The sequence below is a fragment of the Scomber scombrus genome, chromosome 2, assembly GCF_963691925.1.
Source record: "Scomber scombrus chromosome 2, fScoSco1.1, whole genome shotgun sequence".
Taxonomy (NCBI): Eukaryota; Metazoa; Chordata; class Actinopteri; order Scombriformes; family Scombridae; genus Scomber; species Scomber scombrus.
Window position 1 is genome coordinate 12,343,090 of NC_084971.1, and position 24,468 is coordinate 12,367,557.

At 38.5% G+C, this 24,468-nt stretch overlaps 1 protein-coding gene across 1 annotated transcript; it reads left to right on the forward strand.

The window, feature by feature from the left end:
- The first annotated feature begins 204 nt into the window (after positions 1-204).
- Positions 205-22,286, forward strand: tmod1 (tropomodulin 1). Its single transcript, XM_062432032.1, has 13 exons — positions 205-314; positions 5,796-5,874; positions 6,018-6,091; positions 6,512-6,648; positions 10,564-10,720; positions 13,320-13,436; positions 15,223-15,312; positions 17,595-17,725; positions 18,188-18,295; positions 18,769-18,912; positions 19,438-19,582; positions 20,662-20,761; positions 22,204-22,286. The coding sequence occupies exons 4-13, from the start codon at positions 6,526-6,528 to the stop codon at positions 22,220-22,222; spliced, it is 1,134 nt and encodes a 377-aa protein (XP_062288016.1). The 5' UTR covers positions 205-314; positions 5,796-5,874; positions 6,018-6,091; positions 6,512-6,525; the 3' UTR covers positions 22,223-22,286.
- The last annotated feature ends 2,182 nt before the right edge of the window (positions 22,287-24,468 follow it).

Here is a 24,468-nt window from a genome sequence, read left to right on the forward strand (position 1 = left end):
TCTTCCCCATAACTTTACTTTGCCCTTTGCGGGAGATGAGATTGAGCCTCTGCTATCCCGCCGAGAGACTTCCAGGGACGGGGGAGGAAACTTTGTGAGCACGCCGAAATCAGCTGGATTCAGGATTATCTGCGGGTCATGGACGGTTTGGTCTAGAGGAGTTTTTTTTGCGGATTCCCGGTTTGTGCCCCTGCCTGCTGCAGAGCGGACCGCGCAGTGCGACTCCAGGCGGCTCTGAAGGAAACCATATCTGGTCAAAGTATTCGTTGCTGTCACCCAGCGGGACTGTCCGGCTATAAATAGCGCTGGAGGAGGTACGGAAATAAATGCAAAATTATACTGCCAGCTGTAAAAGTCAAATTAGTGAAGATCACATGTAGGTAAAGATAATGTCCACTCAACTCTTAAAATGACTAAAGGAAAGTTTCTATGTGGTCAATAAGAATGAAGGGGACTGCTTTAGGAAAACGGAAATAGTTTTTAATTTCATGGTTAATGTTTTCTTCCTGTTTAAAGTATTTTCTGTACAGTTGAAGACTTCGAATAAATGTAGGTTTTCCTCTGGAAGTCATGCCATCACCGATGCTGCACAGAGGGACTTTTTATGTGGTAGCTTCTTGGGGAACCTTGGTAGTGCATGTGTGAAATATGCTGTTTTGATTCATTTAATACCAGTGAAGCTTTTGGAGGATGCATAATAATTATATTCAAATATTATTCACATATTTTTACTCCTAGCTTTCCACTTTTGTATAAACTAACCAACAAAACAGCTCTCTAAATGATATGATATGTTGGTTGTCAGTTGTTCTGTGACCTACATACATCACTGTAGAGTTGATGGAGCCTTGTAACCTTTGTTGCTCATGAGGTTATAGTTTTCCTCTCAGTTTAGTTTAGCTCTGCTTTTCACTGTTGTAGACCTGAGAGGAAAAAACAGCATATTTTGTGCTTTGTGCTGATCTTATTAACTTTGTGTTGCACAGATGATGTTTCCCCATCTAAAACATACAGAGTTAAGTCTGTTCTTCATCTCATGATTTTTTTAATGTATCTTAGAAGCGAAACCAACTCTCAGATTAGCAAAGTGATACATGTGTGCATGACATTTTGACCTCTGCAGAATGCACACATGGCCCAACCGCAGGTTCAAGGCAGCAAGCGAGCTGCTTTGCTCTTCATTATACGGATCATAATATATGATTCCATACTAGTCCCCAAAGTGGAGACTAAAGACACAACAGTGATGGTTTAGTGTTCTCATTAAATGTTAGTATGGAGAGAATGTCCAAGAATCATTCTGTGATCATAGCTTCTTTTATTGTAATCTCAGCTTTACTTACAACTAACAAATTTAACAACTTGATACAGAAGGGAAATTTAAAGGGAACTTTGCCAATTTTGTCCTTGCTCGATTGTCAATAAAAGTCGCAAATTGCATCTTGGTTTTGCATCACTTGGCGGACTTTATTAAACTACAAACTAGGTTTACTCATTTTCTGTAGTGGTGCTTTCAAAGACAGTCAAATGTGGGCCACCCAAAACACCTATCATGTTACAATCGGGAAACGTAGACACTTAAATAGCATATTACTAAATACTTTAAAATATTGGAAGAAAACTACTTTCATGATATGAGTCTGACTATCACACTGGAATCAAACACAACAGAGTGAGGAGGAGGAAACAACCACCAGAGCTAAGCTACAGTCGCTCCTGCTCAGTTTCCTCATGATAACACAAACAAACATCCAACTTTACAGTATAATGTCGGAGATGTGGTGCCACTATTACAACTTATGAGGCCAAATATAGTACTGTGGAATCAGACACAACAGAGTGTGGAGGACAAAGTGACCTCTGGAGCTACATTACAGTGGCAGCAGAAATAGAGGCCCTACAGTCAGAAAGGCTGCTACAGCATCACCTGGTGCTAGGTGATGATGGTCAGGTAGAATGGAGACAGAAAACTCTGTGCTTAAACAAAATTCGGTAAACCAGACTTTGCTTTCTGACAGAATATTATAAAACTGAATACATAACAGCAAACATTGACTATGCATTAGGTTACCTGTAACTTTTGCAGCTGCATCCAGCTTTGAGCACAATCTGATTCAGCTCCTCATCGTCCGAAACAATAGAGGAAACAGTCTTTGGTTGCAGTTTTTCACCACTCCATCCATGATTAGGTTTTTTGACTGTTCATCGGCAGTAGCAGCCCTGACAGCATTCCAGCTTGTGTAACATTACAGCTGTCGGTTAGTTTGCATATGATGATATATAAATAACTCCAGCGCCGTGTTTAATTATGATCCTTGCACACTGGTACAATACATCCAGAGTCGATGAGGAAAAATGTTTTGTAAATGAAAATAAGCCTCAGTCAAGTACTCATAAAGTACTCGTTCTTTACTGTACTTGCCAGCTGTGTTCTGTAAACACACCATCAGTAGTGGATTGGACGGGACACACGCAATACATTCCGGTTGTTGTATGGTTCCCACTTAAAAGCAGTATGAGGAATTAACATCCTTTTTCTCAGTTTTCTCTAGTAATAGGGAACCAATTTAAAAAATAATAGCATATTTATACTACACAGGTGACCTAATTTTATTCTTTATATTCACTGCGGTGAATTTACCTTTTAATAGTCTACTTTGATTTGAATCAATGCATTATTTCAGTGCTAAATGTAAAGATGAATTAAGATGAATCTCTCATTAATGTCTCAGCACCAAGCACACATTTTCTATTCTGTAGCATATCTGTTCCAAATGCATCATGATGTATATCAGAGAAGGAGAGCAGGACAGTTGTCTATCAGCTGCTTTGTGCTGAAACCATTTCAGAGATCTGTACAATTCCAAGAGCTGTAACCCTGCAAAGATATTTTAGTAAGACAGCATATGAATGTCACTGTCAGACTACCACAGAAGATAAATAGCATAAAATATTAAGAATACTGTAAATGCACCTTTTAGTGACACAAACTTATCCCTGGAGAAATATTATTTTATTTAGGAAACGATTCATTCTTATACCGATCTACCTACAAACCTGCAATAAGCATCTTGTCAGAATACTCATGTCTACCAGATTGGGATATTTAACTTCGACCCATTGTAATCTCCTTTGCCATAAAAAAGTTGATAGCATTAATGTTTTTATTCCTGTCAGAAGCTATGAAAACAAATACTTTTGTGTGTAAATCTGTGAAGTTTAGTGTCAGGCCACCTCAAGGCTCCTTTGTTTGAGTTTGAAGATGATGCAGCACAATGTTCATGCTCCGCTTACATGTAATTTTCAGTGAGGTTCATGTTTTAATGACGGTGTAAACGGCTTAGAGACATTTAGCAAGCAGTAGTCAGCTAGAGTATAAGTCCAGAGCTGGGGTCCCACTGCCTGCTCTGTTTTATGTGCTGATTTGTTTGCTGTAAAGTTTTTGACCACTCTGAGAGCATGTGTGAGCTTTGCAGAGATTTATGTGTATTTCACAGCTGAAAAAACTCGCAGGTCATCCATGGTTTATATTTAAAATAAAACCAAAAGATTTACAATTTGAAGAAATGTGCTCTAATAGCATGCCAGCAGTAGCTGAATTGTATGATTTTGGGGCAAAGATATAAGACTAGTTGACAGTTTATATCTGTTTCAGGGTTTTATACAGAGCTGAGTTGATTAATGATTGTGTGTCAGTGCTGCTATTCTCAGAGACTTGAAGTTTAGAGGCCAAGGGTCAAGCCTAGTGTTTTATGACTTTAAAGGATATACTTATGCTCAGTTCATCTTTCAGCTTTCTTTCCTTTCTCACCCACTGAATGTCCTCTAATGAAGCAGAGGATTGTAGAAATGTTGTAAACACAGCATCAGGTCTGTTTGATATCATCAGATCAGGTCGGCTTCTCCCAACTGACTGCAACATTATTTGGAGTTCAGCCCAGTTCTTCATCCTTGGTTTTGGAAACTTGTCTTGTCCTGGAGCTTAGAGAAAGCAGAACAAAACAAAGGCACGCTTGATCCCACCTTTTAGGAGGTTGGCCAAAACACACTTACTGACATGCTTAGGATCAAAAGAAGTCTGTACTCGCATTTGTACTCCTTAAATGCAGCTTTTTCTGCACTTTGGCTGGTTTTGCGACGTATCTAAACTTTTTTTTTTGCCTATTTCAATTTCACTTGTGTCCAGGCTTAGTAAGGTTATTATTAGTCTTGTCATTTAGACGCCTATCAGCAGCAGTTTCAGAAAAATTTCAAACTCTGACCGATAGTTTTAAGGAACCAGGGCTTGGAGATGGCAGTTATGCTGAGCGTTTAGTGTTGTGACCTGCAGTGTTCTGCTGCAGCTCATCCGTCATCAGCTCTGGTCGCACAGCCAAGGCCCTGGCCTGACATGTTGAGAATTTGAGGGAGGAAAAAGATCCCCAGTCTACTCTCACTGGCTGCTGAGAAAGAAACCAACATGAATCAGATAGTTGGTTTAACCAAGGTTAAATTTGATAATTTGCTGCAGAGTGCTTTGAGAAGAAAGGCAGAACTACAGATTTAACACTGTTTCATGATAGAGAGGTCAGCAACAGGATAATACTGAGGGGAAATGGAGTGTTAGTTTAGACAGACAAAAGGTCAAGTGGTCAAGTCAGAAATCGTAATGCTAGCTGAAGATGCTGTTAGATACATAGAAAAGAAAAGGAAAATATCTTTAAAGCAACTGTAACAAGTTACACCTCTGTAGACTGTGTTTATTTTTTATGTTAGTGGCCCATCCAACATTATTCTATTGATGATAGAAACTGATTTGTACCATACAGAATTACAGAGCAGTGAAAGAATGAAAGAAATAGAGTTTTGGGAAATGAGTTAAATAAGATCTATACCGCTCTCATATATTTCCATTGACACTATAGGTAGTGGCCAGTTTGCATGGCTTAGCATAAAGGCTCTCAAAGGTAACACAATCTGCCTAACAGCACCTTTTTTAGCTCACTAGCTAAAATTGTATACCTCGTTTGTTAGCCTAGCCTAAAAACAACAATTTACCATTTTACAGGGAGTTACTTACTGGATGGTTAGTTGACCGGGAGCAGTTGCCAGACATCAAGCGGATATTCCAGGAAGTTACTGTTTGCAGCCAAGAAATAGTCCGCCACATAACCCTGTTAGGCGGACTCAGCGAGGCTAGCTGTTTCCCCATTTCCAATTATTATGCTAACCTTAGCTCCGTTAACTTGCGAGTGGCTATCTGTAAATATTCGCCATATCGCTATGAGAGTGGTGTCAATCTTCTCATCTAACTTGCCACAGGAAAGCAAATAAGGTTTGAAACTTTGAAAAGAAAAAAACAGGCTTACAAATGTAAAATGACACAAGTTGCCTTTTCAGGAAACTTGGCACTTAAAATGAATTTTTTACTAGCTGGCCAAATGCTTCCACATGCAATATGAATAGTAGAGGAATGTGAAATGGAATGAATCTTCAGTGCATCTTCAACGAGAACGGCAGCAGTGGACTGTAAAGGTTACATTCATACACAAGCACGTCAGACGTGGCAGTTCAATAAGACTATCAAAAACATTTTTTGACATGGTATGAAAACATTTAAAACCACACTTTATTTCCCCGGCCCTCTTTAGCTGCTATTGTGTCAGTTTCTCAAAGCAGAACTAGAGAAGGTTAAACGAGAAGAAAAATGAAAACAAGCAGATCTATAATGTAACTTTTTTTTCTTCGAAGATGACGCAGTGCTTTCTAATTTTGAGAGCTATTAATCGCTTCACTATGTACTTCTCCTCCTCCAGGTTTCTCTCTTTCCCAAGAGTGCTACTGGCACTTGGCTGCCTTTGCTGTTATTTTACTGCTGAGCTGGAGGTTATCGAGGTGAGTACAGTCAGTTTCAATCAAAATCAATGACCACACTTCATATCTGTGTAAAAAAGCATGTGTCATGTGTTAGCTTTACTTTTGATCTAATTCTTCAAACACTAAATATGAATAATTTACATTTCTGTTTCCATCTACAGATATCATTTTGTTATTAAATCCCAGGGCTCTGATCTTACATCTTGTTTTTTTCTCATTTGGAGGGGTCACTGAGGTGAGGGGACTGTTTAAATACCTCTCAGATCACATTGTGTTAACCATACCTTAGCAACACTGAACTTACTACTGAACCATCTCACTAACTCTAAACTTTACAGAGAGAGCGAAAGATGTGATAGGATGATGATGATAGAACTAAAAAGTTTGGCACCATTTGTAATTTAATCACCTTAAGCACAAAACATATACTTAATTGAAAAATTGGTGTAGAGATAGTAAATTCTCATTGCCAGAAATCAGAAAAATAATACAGATCCAAAAGCTGATTTTATTGTATGCTGTAAAAAATGTTTTTTTACCTAAAGCACATTGGTTAATTGGGTAATAATATTGCTTATACATAATGTCCTGTTACCATCTGTAACAGAAAATCCAACCAGGCACTTACATTTTGAGTTTCATTTTTGGTTCCCAGGTCTGCTGTCCATCATGTCTGTGATGAGGAAGGAGATGGAGAAGTACAGGGACATAGACGAAGACGAGCTGCTGAAGAAACTCTCAGAGGAAGAGCTGCAGCGATTAGAAGATGAGTTAGAGGAGCTGGATCCTGATGTAAGTTTATAATATACAGTTCATAAGGAGGAGTTTCTGTCAGTATGTTGGTATCCGTTCGAGAGTTATGGGCTCATGCTGGCTCAACAGGACACGCTGCTGTAATATACTACACTACAGCCCGTTGTGTTTTCATTTGAATGGCCGTTAGCTTAGTAATTTCTGCCGTTAGCCAGAGTGCAAAACGTTTGGATGCCCTTCAGTGTTCATATGATTAAATAAATGACTGTAATGTAAATTATGGTTTACACAGTATTAGTACAGTGTAATGCTGATGAGGTATAGTATTGCCAAAACCAGCTAATAGAGTAAAGTTAGTTACAGCACATGGAGACTTTTAGATTGGTTGTTTGGATACTCATGTTACCAAAGGCTTTACCAAAGGTTGTGAGATAAGTGTTTGTTTTGTTTTGTTTTGTTGTGGTGGGGGGGGGGGGGATTCCACTAAAAATGTAAAAGAATTGTTTCATTATCACTATTGTGCACATTTCCAGGTCTTTATTTTATTCTGGGCCTCTACAGGAATATCCTTGCATGATTTCCAGTTTAAAAAACTCCTTATATAGCTTATTTATCTTATACTGGCATACTTCATGCAGCCCCTCAGTTCAGCCTCTGTCTGAAACAGGCAGTTAGCTCCAGTTTCTTTAAGGCCCTCCTGATGAATCACTCTGTTCTGATTGTGCAGTTATATAAATAAGTGTTTGAACCTGAATTTGATGAGCAATAGGTGAGCAACAAAGACTACAGAACAGAAGTAACTTTGCAAATGAAGTGTTCAAACCAGGCTGAAGCTCCACTTGCAGGGAGCACTTTTACATTTGTTCACCTCAAGGTTTGGAAGTTTGACCATGTTTAACAAAGATGTCTGACACCATAACAGTATAAAAATAGAAAAAGATAACAGAAGGCATGATATGTCCCTTTAGTACATTTACAGAGAATGAACAAACTGCAGGACTCCTAAAAGTTTTTTAATACAGTAATTTTTGTAGGTCCTAGAAAATCACTGTAGAGGACAGTAATACTGTAAATCACCATGGTTACTTAATTGATTTACTTTGTGCACCAAAGTAAAACAGAATTGTAGAAAATCACTTTAATGTGAATGATTTTTTTATAAAATTGGTTCTACTATACCACAGTATTGCCATCTTCCTTATCATTTTCAGTATTTCTCCTGTATTTAGTGGGATTTGACCGATTACTGTGTTACAACAGGTACAGAGCATCAGTTATACTCAAGTTTAGTTTCTGTTGCTTCTATGATATGTTTATTTCTGTGTTTGATGCATCCGTCGCCAGCTTCATAGAGTCAGTGATATATCATGGGTGGAGGTGGTGGCAGCAGCTGTAATAGCTTTCTGATAAATGTCTAACTGCTCATAAAGTGACTGGATTCCCCCTCAATGCCAAGGGGATGACTGGAAGGGTATAATGTGCTGGCCCCAGTGTGGGTGTGGGTGTTATAGTGACTAATGCCAGCACTGAGTGACCAAAGGGACCCCATGACGTAAACAGAAGAAACAGCCAGAGGCAGTGTGTGTGCGTGCTTACTGTACCTTGTTTGAGCCTGTTGATGAGGGTAACCTTTTACACAACAGTAAAGTGCCCAATTGGTTAAGAAAACACTGTAACCTTCCCAGCAAGACTGCCCACATCAGTTCCAGTAAGTCACGAGAAAGACATGTCTAACAAAAAGAACAACATGTGCACCAGCTGTACTCTGATTCAAGAGAGATAAATTTAATGCCAATAATCTGGGGAACATTTTGTGTTTTTAGAGTTCGTACAGCTTCACCGTCATATATTTAGAAACTGCGACTTGAACTGGTTCATATTGTTTACTTCTTCTGAGATACCACAGTCACATCCACGTGGCTGAAATGTATACAGTATGTTTTGCTCTAACATATTTTTAATCTGGAAATGTGTTGAATTATGAATTATGGACACGACCACTGTGACTATACTGGTGATTTTGCTGATTTTGCTGTTCATACAAATCACATGTACTTTACATACAGAGAATTGACCTGACTCTGCTATTCCTCTCAGCTCTATAGAACATATTAGCATTTTGGGCTCATTGTTTTGCTTTAACAACCTGCAGTTTGTACTGTTTTGGTTCACTCCCACCACTCTCATCATCATTTTTTCTAGACATAGCAGGCAGCAAAAACACTCTGATAAAACCACTATATTCTTAACAGAAATGGTTAGCAAGTAGCTGGTGTACATACTGGAGCATTTAGCTGCTGAGGAGTCCAGTATTTTCCTTAGGGAGTTGTGGAAACTAAGATAGAGCTAAAACAAGAGTGAATATTGGAATTATTCCTCAAGTAAACAGAAACACAACTCTAACTGAATGTTCTTGTTGCTCCATATCTGTTTGCTGTGTATATAAGCAACTGTTTATTAGCATGTTTGCTGTATCAACTTTATAAGTGATATGTGAATGTTGTGTTCACAGCTTGTTTCCGCTGCCCCCAAGTGGTCACAAATTTTTAAAAAAATCAGTTAGTGCAGGTTTAAAATAAAAATGTCCATTTTTATTCATTCATAACTTAAAAAATAGCCCCTGCATCCCGTTCTTTTGCCCATAGAGATGCATATACAGTACAATATACATACAGAATGTGCTTACAGATATATGCTGTGGTTGCTGAGTACAGATAGAGAAGGCATGAGCGAAAGCCAGAGTCTCATATTGTTAAAAATAACCAAGTGTAAGAGGTGTGTTATCTACAGCTGATATAACTGTCTGACATAAAAAGCTTGGCAGTGATGATGAGATATACTCCCAGCTTTACTATAAATACTGCTGTTGATCACGTGAACATTTAACTACTGGAAGAGCTGCGAGAGAGATTGGGTTTTTTATGTTTAAAGATGTTCACTGTAAATGCAGTCTGGCTGTGTAAATATATATTTTTGGTAACTGTTTCCTGCTTTGATAATCTTATACTTTGGAAGCATTAAAGGAGAAGGGTGGTAGGCATGTGAATAAGAGTAAGAGGAAAAAGAGAAAGTAAGCAAGACAGAAAGTTGTGAAGAGAGAGCGAGGCTTCTAAAGTGCTGAGAGGACAGATAAGATATGAAGCTATAAGTAGCACTTCTAAGAGCTTGGTTTTGAATGTTGCTTTAGGTTGAAAATAACATGGTGAGCAGCAAAGCTCTGGGGAGTTTCTTAGTCCTGTGTTGTGTTAGAGTAGAGATAGGGGCTGATATGGGAGTTACATTAACCAAAGCAAAGATACTGACATGTCTATATCCCCTTCACATTCACATTCATACTAACAATGTTGATGCATTTTTTGTCTCATTCCCCAATAAGAACAAGGGTGTCACCTTTCTGCCAACATTAATACCAAGACAAATCTATAGGTTATTCATTACTGCAAGGTTCTGTCAGGAAGGAGGCTCCTTGAGGCTGTGTTAAGGCACAGCAGGTTGGAGCTAAATGCTAATGTCAGCATTCTAACTCACAGTGACAATGCCAATATGCTGATGTTCAGCAGGTAAAATGGTGACTCACCATCCGAGTGCTAGAAGGCTTTGTGTTTTAGTTTTGTCGATATTGTGGTTGTCAAGTGTTGAACAAACTAAAGTTTGCTGGTGGCACTAGATGAAAAGTCAGAGGAACACCAAAGTAAGTATGCATCATGCTGTGGAGGCTGTTTGTGTCTGTACAAAATTTGATGGCAGTCCATCTAATAATTATCGAAATATATCAAAATTGACCAAAGTGGTGAACAGACCAACATTGCCATACACCGCTGAGCAATGCTGGCTTATACAAAATAAAATACTATAGCAATACACAACACATACTGGAGATATCAAAGATGATGTGTTATTTGTCCAATATGCAGTGTCAATCTTTAAAATTATATACATTATCATATTGTCTAGAATGCATTATTGCCAGCTGGGATGCGGCAGAAGGACCAGACCAAGAAAGCTCCGACAGGAACATTTCAAAGGGACAACCTGCTGGCTCATCTGGAGAAACAGGCCAAAGAACATCCCGACAAAGAAGACTTGGTGCCTTTCACTGGGGAGAAGAGAGGTAAGAACCAGAGCTTCCAGTGAAGTTTTTCATAGTAAACCTAACTAGATGAAAAGTTGTCTCTCTCTGGGTGAACAGGGAGAACATCAGAGAAGAACACTGTTTTCTCTAAATATTAAAGATAACTGAGTTATCCAAGATTTTGTTACAGAAACAAATTTGTAAACATAAAAATTGTGTCTGTTTAAATAAGTCACAAACATGAGAGAAGGTTCAAATGACTTCTCAATTAGATAAACACAGCTACAAACCGAAAACAAGGCGTCTTAGGATAATAACTATAATTTAGAGGCATGCATCGTAAACCTTGGGCATCCATGAGTAGGAGGTTTATTTTTTTAATTCGCTGTAAGTGGATTTGTTCCTCAGGACCACCCTTGTGAGGCCTATCGGCTCGCCAGCACCGGTCTAGTGAAAACAGGGAGGTGTGTGATGTATGGTGAGAGATACCAGACGTGTCTATGCGAAACTCTAGAAGGTCTCCCTGCTGTCACTTTCGTCATGGTCCTCTGTGCTGGTGTTATTACCTCTCCTCCCTCCCACTGAGCAAGGCATCTAACTTCCAGTTCTTTGTGCGGAACACCCAGTCAGCCACAGACTGAACCATGTTATATTTTTCATTATATTTGATTAGATTCATTTTGATTAGATTAGATTCGTATGTATTTCTATAATTTTTTTCAATTACAGTTTATATTTATGTTTGAGATATAGTCTACAAGCAAAAAAAAAACAACAACAAAAAAACCCCCAAAAGAACATTTTGCACATTTCAAAGGGGCCATGTGAGCTGCTGTGAGAACTATCCTGCAAAACTCTCGAGCAGGAAAGTGTGTCATGTTACTATGACAACTGGCAACAGTAAGGTATCATGTCAGCTGCCACTACCTACATGGGTCAATGACGTATAAGGATTTTCAACAACTCAATTTTAGAATAATAAAAACAAGCATATCTAATGCAGTAGTTCAAACATTCAGAATGTTGTGTACCTGACAATTCATATTACAACTTGAAAGTGATTTTAGTGGGGTTTTTTCAAGATTAATTGGCACTGGCCTTAAAAAAAAGTCATGTGGTGCGCAAGGCCGTAGCCAGGATTTTTCAAATACCGAGGTCAAAAATGAGACTACAATTTATACGGCTGTTTGGTTTGGTTTGGTTTGGTTTGGTTTGGTTTGATCCATGATGTATTTATACTGCTTTCTTGCTGTGCATTTCTCAATTATGGTCATTCTTGTGGTCCAGTTCTTATCATTTCCAATTGTGCAACTTAAATCAACTCCTATTTCAGTATTCTACAACTTCCATGGTTGTATATTTAAAAATTATAACTGCAATATATTATTTTCTTTGTTTGTTCTTAAAATGTGGAATGGAGCACGGCCTGCTGGGAAAGGGAGAAAAGGGCTCATTCAATGAATGAACAGTTTGCAAAATCGGGTCAAGTCCAATTCACAAATGTAGACAACATATTTCTGGCGATTTCAAGGCTTCACTCCACCGCTGGCTATAGCCGGATACTTTCGTTTTGACATGGCAGGGGAATCTTCAAGTACGTGTCACATGACGGTCCGTTGATGCAAGGATAATTGTCTCGTCGGCTATTTTCACTTCACAATTAAACAAAACTTCAAGAAAAAAATACCGAGGACATGACCTCGGTGTCCTCAATGGTAGCTACGGCCATGGTGGTGCGACCATGATTCATCTTGTGGAAATATGAAGTAGCGTACCATGGAATACTCAAGTAAAGTACAAGTACTTCAAAATAGTACTTAAGTACAGTACTTGAGTAATAGTACTGGTTACTGTCCACCACTGGCCCTACACACCCATTACCCTCCTGCATAGGTGTTTTCACTCTTCTGCTGGATCAGACTTTCTCGCTGGACTCTCTAGGTGTTCAGATTAGGGTTGATTAACATTTGCTGCAGCTGTTGGCTCAAATCAGGTTACTCAGCAAGGTTCCAGACAACCTGATCAGAGGTCTGATTATGTGAGTGAAAACACCCGTGTGAGGACCTTTAATTCATAAATTCCAAAGTAGCACCAATTATCCTCAGCAAATACACTCACCGGAACACCTGTGCAATCTAATGCAATCCAATATAACAGCTCTGCTATAAATTCTACTTTTACGAAGCTTGTCTTACACTGACAGTTTTTGTTGACATTGTCAGAATGGTGATGATTCTACTTTAGTCTAACTGTCTACTCCATTAACAAACATGAGGAGGGCCCAATATTAGGAACACTTTTAAATATAATCCACCCCAGTAATCCTCCACCACCCACTACGATCTCAAATTAGCATTATCTCCTTTCTGACAATGTCAACAAAAACTAAAAATGTATACGTTTTATAATGCTGGAATTTATGGCTTAGCTGTTGTATTGAATTGCACTGGTTTACCTAATAAAGTGGCCGGTGAGTTTACATTGAAATGTATGCAAAATTTTAGTTTCATTCAACTGAAAGTGAACTGACCTCAGTTTACTACAGTGCTAGTTAGTTAGGTACGAGTGATATTAGTCATCATGGTAGTAGTACTTGCCCTGTATTATTGTATATTAAATATATCCAATCATTTTGTAGGGAAAGCCTTTGTGCCTAAAAAGATGGTGGACCCCATTATGGAGAATGTAACTCTGGAGCCGGAGCTAGAAGAAGCCCTGTCTAGTGCTACTGATGCTGAACTCTGTGATATCGCAGGTAACACACATCTCACATTCACATGCACTGTATGCACAAGACTTATTACTTTCAGATTGTTCCAGTTTCCATCCAGAACATGCTGATTTTTGTGTAAAACTGTAGATCAGTTTAAATGGATTTTTACCTGGAATTTTTTGTTCCCACAAATCAGATTTTCACCAAGATGCAGACATTTTTTCTGAAAATAAATGCAGATTAGTGTTAATCTTCATCCTCTGCATACACTCTCCTCTCACTAATCAGTGCAAAACAATCATCACCAGCCCTTGTTAATCATCTTTTCCTCAATCTAACTCTTCTCCATTTCCTCTAGTGCTCCTTTCATCTTCCCTCCACCCTTCCCCTCCATCCCTCCATCCTCTTCACCTCCTGCATCTCTGCTGGATCACTGTGTCTGTTAACTGAACACCACCCAGGGTATCTGTAGACTGCACACAGTGTTTGCATGAAGCAAATTCTGGTCTTTTGTCTTGTTCATTTTGTTGCCTCGTGTTATAAACAGACATTTAGCAAAACCGTGCAGCTTGACTCACAGTTGGACTGTTGGATGTCTGTAACCGTTGAGGCATTACACAGGAATGTTCATCAATTTGGTTAAATGCATGGAAGATGTCGTTACTGTGGCAAATAATGCTGCATGTAAACTTTCCAGCTGTGTGAGAAAACATGTTTTGCACAGTTAATTGAATAAGAACCTTTTCATTTGTTGCTGAAAACACATTAGAGCTGCAACTATTAGTTTAGAGTAGTAGATGAATCATCAGGAAATAAATATAATTTTGATAATTGAATAATAGTTAGAATAACAAATATTTGCCAGTTGCAGCCTCTAAATGTTGAGATTTTTAAGCCTTTCTGTGTCATACATATTTAAGATGGATCACGACTGTTGAGAGTACAGAGATTTTATAAACCTTTTGCTGACTTTGATATTTAGTCTTAAACATTTTTTTCTTAAAATCAATGATGTATGAATAGCTTTACTTAATCAAATTCAACTTAACTGGTCAAAATAATGCAGAAAACCATGTTGGGAGCAAAAACCATATCTACTGTGGTCTTTGTTTCTTTTCTTTCACCTTTGGTTTTAACTTTTGTATCCTCATAATTCTACTTCCTGCATTATCATGGTAAAAATAAATGATCAAACATTGTTGCAGCTTACATCAGTTTGAAAAGGAGGTATATTTTAAGAGCCAGAGTCCCTGGAGTTGTTGAATGTAACGTGTCCCCCCTTCTTCACGAAGAGCAGCTTGGTAGCTTGTGTTCCCGAACTGTTTATGTCTTTGCAAACACAGTTTATTCTCATGCTCTCGATCTCCCTGACAAATAGACAAGGTGATAAAACTGTCTAAATTGCTGCCTTTATAGAGGGTACAAAGACTAACTACTCAGTCAGAAAAATATGTCAGATTTACCGCTGCAAGGACGTAAGTGATTTTAAATCACTGATGGCTTGGATTCACAGTGTAATACCTTCATATCTTTTATAATCACGATCATCACATTCAGCCAAAAAAGGGCTCAGCTGTGGCTGCTCTACCTACAGTCATGTTTGACTCACTTGTGTATCTGCCTTTGTCCTGTCTGTGTTAGCATGGTGGTCCACTGAATGGCTGCAACAAGCAAATATATAGTTTTTCTTTTCTATTTGACTGTGTGTGTGATTCTTTTTTCTCTTTGTTTTTATTTCAACATCCTCCTTTTTTTTTTTCTTCCTCTGATCCTCCACTCATTCCCTTCGTTCTTTCCATCCTCACTCTGTCTTCTTACTGTCTTCCAGCTATCCTGGGTATGCACACCCTGATGAGTAACCAACAATACTATGAAGCCCTGGCCAGCAGCACCATAGTCAACAAGCAAGGCCTCAACAGTACGTAAAACACACTCACACACACACATGCAAATACACGAACACACACACACGTACTAAAACTTCTGAAACTGAGTTTTGATTTAAAGAAATCTGTCAATTGCTAAGCTACAGAACATTTGGTCCAGGATTTTTCAAGAAATAAGTAAAAGTACCCTGAAATACAGCAGATCACTCAACTAGTTTTTAAAAAAGTGATCTCATTCAAGAAAAATGTTAAAGCGAGTTGAATTGGAGTCAAGTGAAATGATCTCATGTTGGCAGAATGTTGGTTTATTTTACCAAAGATAATAGTTCTCTGCTCTCTATGCATGAACAAATACAACAACACACATTAAAACTAAACACAAATTAAGTGAATACAACTAACACACTGTCCCATAGATCCTCCTGGAATAACAATGATGATTCATCTGTTTAGCCTTCATATTATATACATTACAAACTCTGACCACTCTCTCTCTCATGCGTGTGCGCTCTGTCTCTCACACACGCACACACACACACACACACACACACACACACACACACACACAATAATGAGCCATTTATACTGTAGATTCTCCTTGAGCTTTATAGTGACAGACTGAACATCTCACTACCAAATATGAACTTTCTCAAAAAAGAGAGCCAGGTATAAACTTCTAAATGGCCTGGTGATATTGTCAGTCTTTTTTTTCACTACTGATATATGTGGAAAAAAAGGTTTTTGGACAAAGAGCTAAAGTTAATCTTTTATTGTCATTTTTTTGCATGAAGACCATAAAGACTATTTAGAAAGCCAACAGTGAGAGCTTTGACTTTTGTTTCATCACATACTGCATGTTAGAAGGAAATTGGTTAACTTAGCAGAAGGAATTTAGTGCCCCAGTGTTATGCCTAGCTAGGGGTGTCTGAGACACAATATGAATCTTGAGCCCTATCTTCCCCACGTCCCAAGCAGCCAACAAACGGTAAGAGCAAATAACATGAATTTATTTACATAAGAGAATAATGAATAAATAACAACTTCAAAAAAGGCCAAAATAACAAACAAAACCAACCTAACTAAGAATTAACCACTATAAACTAACCCAAAACAAAAGAAACCAAATCACAAACTCTAAAGTCCCTAACTAACAAAAACAAGAGAAAACAGACTATCAGAACTATCAGTCCACCCCTACTAAAACAACAGAACAGATGAACTCAGGATTACAATCTAATGTGGCTGGTTGGAAGAAGGAGGAGATGGAGAATTGACCCTCTGCTGCGCACTGCCGCCATCTTGAGTGTTTTTGTAGTTTTTGGTCCTGGTGAGCCAGCCAATCCGATGCCAGCCTGGCCCAGTCGCCCAATTGGTGCGCCGCATCCAATCACCCAGTCAATCAACTGTCCTCCGGCTCCGGCACACACTCATTTGCATAAGAATGACAACAGAAAGAACTTACATAAATGATGTATTACTGACCCAAAGGTTTGGCCAAGCTGACTTTATAAGTTGCAGAATCATTTATTTTTCCAGTAAGCCTGAAGAACTGTGTGTTTTGTGCTTGTTTTATTTCTTCTACTACCACAGTTCTGTATCTTGTCCTGTTTATCTTCATTACACTGCATATTTGAGTACAAAATAAATGTGGGGCCAGAAAGTTGATCTATGCAATCCAAGTAATCAGAGCAAACATCTGCACACTGTACTGCAGATTAATTAAAACATCTGTGCTTTATTTTATGCCAAGATCCTGTGTTCACTGTGATGGATAATCTATATTATGTAAACAAATTTCAAGACTTTGAAAAATAGTTATGTTTTATTTTCATAAACAAATAAAAACATAAGATATGCAATGATAATATGCAAAAACACAGTTAAAAATAAAATGATGGAGTGATTTGGATGTTTTCTCTTCAGTTAAAGGATGATTTGCTTCTCTGCACTTTTGAACTATCAAAGCAACTATCAAATCAAGAGAAATATTCAATGTGATTTCTGACTGTGGGAAAATGTTGTACATCCATTAATAGTAGATTGCTGTGATTTGTTTGGCAGATGTGTTAGCATTCAAATCAACTATTCAGATAATACTGTTACAGTGCTTTGTGAAGCAGATTTTTTTAAAAGTTGGCAGTCTTAAACTCTCAATCAAGAAATGTGTCAACTGGGGAAAAGACTACGCATGTTTTAATGATTGTTGTTCCCACTCTAAGATTTACTCTGATTAGACCGCCGGCCGAGAGTTGTCAAACCCCCTTAACTGTCTCCTGCTGTACATATAAGTGTGTATTATGTAAATGTGTGGTAGGTGTGATCCAGTGCACCCAGTATAAACCAGTCCCTGATGAGGAGCCCAACTCCACTGACGTAGAGGACACTCTGATGAGATTGAAGAGGAACGACCCTGACCTGGTGGAGGTCAACCTCAACAACATCAGGGTAAGAGCATGTGTGCTTGAGACCTCAGTACAATGTAAGACCACCTTTTATTGATGTTGTCGGCCTATTTTACAGCAAAGTTCTGTATTTAATCACTAAACATCCATCATTTCTTTTACCATGTCACACTAAATACAAATGTTATATAACCCTAAAGCAGACTCAGACTTAGATTTGTTTGCTAATTACATTTTTAGACACATTTAAAAAATCTGTGTTTTTTACTATTTTATTATTCAGTTGTTATGTAGATTGTGTTATTTTATTGTTGCCAGCATAAGTGACACAGGCTCCTTTTTAACTGACTGTTAAAAGCTAAATCATCTCGAATGAAAACACAAAAAACCTGAGGCGCTCTTTGCTTTTTGCCAGATCAACATTAAAGTGTAATTTTGCTTTAAAGGCTGAAACACAAGTCATTTACTGAGCTGAAATGTTTTTATGATGTTTTCTTTCACATAGAATATCCCCATCCCAACTCTAAAGGCGTACGCTGAGGCTCTGATGAAGAACACTGTGGTGGAGAGGTTCAGTATTGTAGGAACCAGAAGCAACGACCCTGTAGCATTTGTAAGTTACATTTCAGGAGAGTGTAATGCTAAAATGCACAGAGTCCATATTAGCTTGATTATTTAGCTCCATTTCTCTAAAATACAAAGGATCAATTCAATTGAAATGTGTGGTTTTATTAATAATGTACTTATAACTTCCTATTTTCAGACAAGGACCATGTCTCATAAATGCATTGGCAATTTAACATTTTGGTTTCATGTCCCTTTTTTATTATTTCCATAACATTTCCAACACAGGAGACCTTGGACAAAATGTTAACTCTAGGTTTACTTTAAAATACGTTGAGCTTTCAGTCACTGGCTCTTTTATTCTTTCTAATAACCTGTGTTGCATATAATCCCTCTCCTACTGTTCACCTTTTTGCTATCTAACAAGAATTCCTCATTTTGGCAAATGGCTGCAAAGCAATGAATAAATTCCAGATACAGTATGTTTCTTCAGTTGGTTTCTGTGTGTGTGTGTTTCTTGAGGCCATGGCAGAGATGCTGAAGGTGAACACAACACTGAAGAGTCTGAATGTTGAGTCCAACTTCATCACAGGCACTGGAATTGTGGCCCTCATAGAGTCTCTGCAGCATAACACCATACTACAGGAGCTCAAAATAGACAATCAGGTACATGCATAGACTCTCTCACTAATCGTGCGTGTGTGTGTGTGTGTGTGTGTGTGTGTGTGTGTGTGTGTGTGTGTGTGTGTGTGTGTGTGTGTGTGTGTGTGTGTGTGTGTGTGTGTGTGTGTGTGTGTGTGTGTGTGTGTGTGTGTGTGTGTGTGTGTGTGTGTGTGTGTCAGATAGTATACACAGGCCATCGCTGCCACTTTAGTCTAATGCGCTCAGATTGCATTGTGATGTCTCATACTGCATAAATGAACATGTGTGAGTCACTGCTCGGTCATTAGTTCAACTTTCTCTCATCCGTCTTGCTCTTTTCTTTTTTCCTGACTTCCTTCACCCATTGGTGACTGACGAATTAATTAATCGATTAACTGAAATAGTATAAAACACCACACTAATTCCGGGTACTTCATTCTCTGTTGCCATGGCAACCAACTGTATCTGTAGTGGGTCTGTCATCCAGTTTACATTCTTATCGCTCTCACCACAAATCCACTTCCTCTTTCCATGTCTTCCCGTCTACAGAGTCAGCCGTTAGGCAACAAGGTGGAGATGGAGATAGCCAGCATGCTGGAGAAAAACACCACTCTGTTGAAGTTTGGCTACCATTTCACCCAGCAGGGCCCACGCCTCCGAGGCTCCAACGCCATGATGAACAACAACGACCTTGGTGGGCCACACACACACACACACACACACACACACACACACACACACACACACACATTTGATAGCAGTTATGGAGCATTGAGTCTCCGAAGCCAAACACACAGACATGTATTTTTATATCTGTTCTGAGAAACTGAATTGGGAACATGACAAAAGTTCATGATAACATTTTAAGTGCATACTGTGTTGGATCATAATGCTTCTTCAGTCGGTTACGTAACTTGTACACAGTAGTATTGAACTTGGCTATGTGAGTTGTTACATGCGTCAGCACTGACACTTTTATCTTCACTATATCTTCTTGGGTTCTACTTTTATAATCAGACTCAAATAGAAGAATCAGAGTGATATCATCGGCCGGTAACTCTATGTAACTCTATGGCCAGAAAGCCCCAGTTAATCAAAACAGTGCCTTCCTAAGTTATGACATCAGTGCCAAGAAAAGAGTGTGTGCATGAGAGAGGACTCAATAGTGCTGGTGGAGGAAATCTTTCTCTATATGCACCAGTTATTTTATGAATTTAATTTTATACTTTCATTTCTTTATTCATTTTTCATACTTAGAGTCTAACACAGTTCAATACAGCAAAACCATGAAAATACCATAAAGTTGCAATAAAACAACACAATTAAACCATATAGGCTTTATAAAGTTAGCATTTGTTAATATTTCAGGGCTATATTTTTGTGCTGCCTTACATCGCAAACTAATTGTTCTGTTGTCCGCAGTTTTACAAACTCAGGTAAGAGAAAGGTGGTCAGTTAATGTTACATCTTTTGAAGATGTTGCAACGTGCTGGTCTCATGTCAGATGATGGTGCTTTTTGTTTGTCTTTTATGTGAATGCAGGTCAGCAGTTCTTGCCCTTAAACAAAGTTCCATTTTCATTTTTAAGTTGTTTTGAATTAATGCTGTTTTGGAGGGTTAAAGATTAAAGTTCATTTCAGAATTATGTTGACGTCTGGTTTGTGTTACAGATTTTGATACTAATGATTTTACAATCTTGTCACAAACCACCACTTGAAGTTAAGTATGTGTCATAATTTTGTCATAACGTTTTCCTCCCCTGTCATCTTGAAGCCCGAGTTGTACGGTCAGAGTCTGATGGCTCCTTCACCCTCACTCTGTCTGTCCCTGAGCTGGAGATGGCCTTCGGGAAAAAGTTCAAGTCCAAGACTAAGTAAAAAACAAACAACTGAAACACAAACACAGCACCGTTTGACTGCTCGGCTTTGCCTTTCTGCTGCCAACATCTCCTGGTTCTTTTCCAAAGCACTGGAACGGCTGCCACATCCTGTCATCTTCCTCTGAGAGTTTCTGTTGCTTCTCTGCAGCACCTTTCATCACCTTCCTTTCTTTTCAGTCATCTCTGGTTTTCAAAGGCCACTGCCAGTGCCTCTCAAATGTAGCGCTCGTCAGAATACAGTCAGAATATCCTGGACTGTTTTTTGCCACAAGTTCTTGACATTTCCTAAAAGAGCATTAAGAACTCCTGCCTGAAAAGGGCATACTGGACTACGTTGATGTCTTGAAGATCCAGAAACGAGGAAATATCCACAATCTAAAAAAAATCAGTGAGCCGCAACTTTGCTAAACATGACTAAAAGAATGAAATGTAAACTTGATTAAGAAATATCACTTAAGGTTTACATACAGAAGAAAACAGTGCACAGGTATGAACTTTACTTCCCTCAAGCACGCGAGAATCCATCTTGTCAGGCTTCAAGTTATGCGCTTGCCAATCAGCGTTGCAAATACAGCTGCCTTGCAAGGTAAGATAGTGATAGACAGGTGGTGCATCCAATCACCTGCCAAATATTTTTTGGAAGTGTCTGCCCCTTTCCAAACAGTCTCTATGGGCGACTTCTCAGATGGTTTTGTCTAACAAACCATCTGGTGTGTCAGGTTACTGGACAACAGTCACACTTAATACATTTTTTGTCTGATTGGATGGGATGAAACTTTAGCTACTTTTTGCTCGCTGTATTAATTTTCATCTTTTAGCCGTACTGTGAAGCTGCACAGACCTTCATGGTCTGTCTCTCTTGTTTACTACTCCACTCTCAACAGTAAAGCTGTGACGTATCATTCTGTTCTTTGGCCACATTATCTTAATTTTTCTTTGGCCTTTCTTAATCTTTGGATCTTTCTGTTCATGTGGTCTGCTTTTTTGTTTTGTTTTGGGGTTGTTGTTTTTTTTTTTACCTCTGCTGCATTATCTGGAGTAATTCTGCTTCCAACCTCTTTCCTCTCCTTTTCTCTTTGAAACAGCATCTTAGCATCTTAGCAGTTTTTCGCCCTCAAGGGGAATGGTTTTCGAAAAACATTTGCTTTTGCAGCTGTTTGAAGAGAAGCTACAGTCTTGCTTTTTGAAACAATTTCCCCTCTTTCAGTTGCCTCTCCTCTTGCTTCATGCAAAGCAAATACGGCACTCTAACTTTGCTGTGCTTTAAATGATGATGATGATGATGATTATGATGGTAATTAGTAATACTACTTGTAGTAGTAAGAGTTGTATTCAAAGAAAATGTGCTTGTTTTTTCTGCCCTGCCCTGCCCCCTCCTCCTTTCACCTATCTTATCTTCATTTTTTTCTTCTCTCTCTTCTTCTCTCCATCTACAGTAAGAAAGAGAAGGCTTGAGGGAGGACCCATCTTCCCCAAGTGTCGGACGAATGTGTAGAAACCAGGGCTACCCTCAACCCTCCGTTCCCCCTTTGAATCCCCACCGTCTGGTAACCCTCTTCAGCCTTACGCCCTCCGATGGCCTATCCAGAAGACCTTGCACATCATCTCTGGCATGAAACCATATCAGAGTCGATTGTTTGCGGTTCGGAGGAAATCTCTTAACTCTGTCTACTTCCTAGACTTTTTCAGTAGATGTTAAAGGATCAAACGGGATTAATCAGCAAGTGTCCATCTGAGCTGGTGAGATTAGAACAAATGGTTTTGTGCTCTGATGTTTAAATTTTGACTTGGATTCAAGGCTTGGACAACAATTGCTGTAGCTCTTTGTGCAAACTAACCAGGCAATGCTTACTTTGTTATCTTGAATCCTTTAATATCTTCTCAAGTGTCTAGAGTCCTTAATAAGGGGGCTGCGGGGCTGGTTTTAAAGGAGGGTTTCAGATCTGAATAGTAAAGGGACACTTTTGGCAATCCCTGTTTATATTGTTGTGTTGAATGAATTCTAATTATTCTAATTATAATTATTATTGTGCTGTAAATGAGTTGTGCTATTCTTACCGTTGTTCCCCAAATGTTACTCCAAGCTGGACATACAAGGTATCTCCAACCAGTAAACACCAAAGCCAATATCCCATTTCAATCTGATAGATGTATAAACGTATGAGGGATACCATAACATTGTATTTTCACCCGGCTGTGGAAATCTGATGTATCAGGTTATTTTTATTTGGTCTAAACCATATTATAGTAGCTGACTTTCCTTTAGATACTTCAAATTGTTCAGTGATATGTTGATAGATTTATAAACCTGGCTACTGTGAGACTTGTCACTATATATATATATATATACAAATATATTTATTTGTGACTGACCTGGGAAAGAGTCACAAGCCATTTAGATACTTTACATCACTTTGATTGCTGGATTTTGTAATAATTTGTGTATAAATGTTGCTGTAAATGAAAATGTACACTCAAATTACACTGTTACAGTATCCAGCATTTACATTACCTGTCTCTATATGTGTTTGCACATAAATCATCTAAAGTGAAATGGATGCCTGTACAGTAAAACAGTCTGTTTCTCCACTGTGGCATGCAAACACCGTTGTTAATTTCCTAGTCTGTTTATCAGACTACAAGAACACAAAGTAACTGAGTGTTTTAATGGACTTCTGTTACACTTTCAACCAGGTCTGGTTTGTTGATTGTTTGTGTTTTGATTATTTTTATTTACTGGAGCTAAAATGTGTGGTTTAGTATGAGAGGGTTGGTACTGGTGTCACGGATTATTACAGGTTCACATTTAACGCCTCAATCCAGGTTTGCACTTCAGTAATGAATGTTAGACAAAGATTTAAAAATGCAGAAAACCTCTAATGTCTTTACAGCTTTCAGATCATACCGATCCATTTTATTTAAATGATGATTTACGGTTTCAAAAATGCTTGTTAAATATGTTTAGCTGTGACGGGTCTTAAATCTACCACTGAACATCTGAAATGTGGTTTTACACTTTGATCCTGAGTCCACAAATGTTCTTCTCATCAAAGGCAAAAAAAAGGTCTGTGAATACAATTTAAATGCTGTGTCACTGTAACTGTTACCAACATCCAAACTATATGTTGGTGAGGAAAAACACTGCTCTGCATTTTGCAACACTTAATAGGATTTCTTCTAAATTTAGGATTAACACCACAATGAGATAAAGAAGAGTTAGCTGCTATGTAACCAGGAACTAGAGCTAATGCGTTGCTGCCTTGAAATAAAACAGCTCCAGTAAAAATAAAAGGAAACGGTCTGCACTATTGTTACTTTTTAATGGCTCAAGAAGAAATGAGTCTGCATGTCCTGCTAAAGAACAGATCAACTACCAGCTGCAGACAAAAACTTATCCTACTGTGCCGTCTATGTTTCCTTCTTACTGCTTTATGCTGTGGATGTTGTTCACCAGATGGTAATTATGGATGTAAACATTTGTAAAACAATGAATACTTGAGTGCTGAAGGAAAAGAGGACTCTGCTACTCAATCTGTGTGCTTCTAGCTGGTTCTTCCCGGTTCTGTCTTTTTCTGATTAGTTTTATTTTTGCGCTTGACTCTGTTTTTTTGGTTAGTTTAACTTTTTGGTTGATTTCTTGTTTATGGAATAAATTCAGCTTGAAAATATGATGTCCACAATGTCCTCCTACTTAGACTTTA

Coding starts and splice junctions, on each gene's coding strand:
- tmod1 (XM_062432032.1), top strand. CDS start 6,526: ATGTCTGTGATGAGGAAGGAGATGGAGAAGTACAGGGACATAGACGAA. Junction 18,296..18,768: donor GCAACGACCCTGTAGCATTT/GTAAGTTACATT, acceptor GTGTTTCTTGAG/GCCATGGCAGAGATGCTGAA. Junction 18,913..19,437: donor AGCTCAAAATAGACAATCAG/GTACATGCATAG, acceptor TCCCGTCTACAG/AGTCAGCCGTTAGGCAACAA.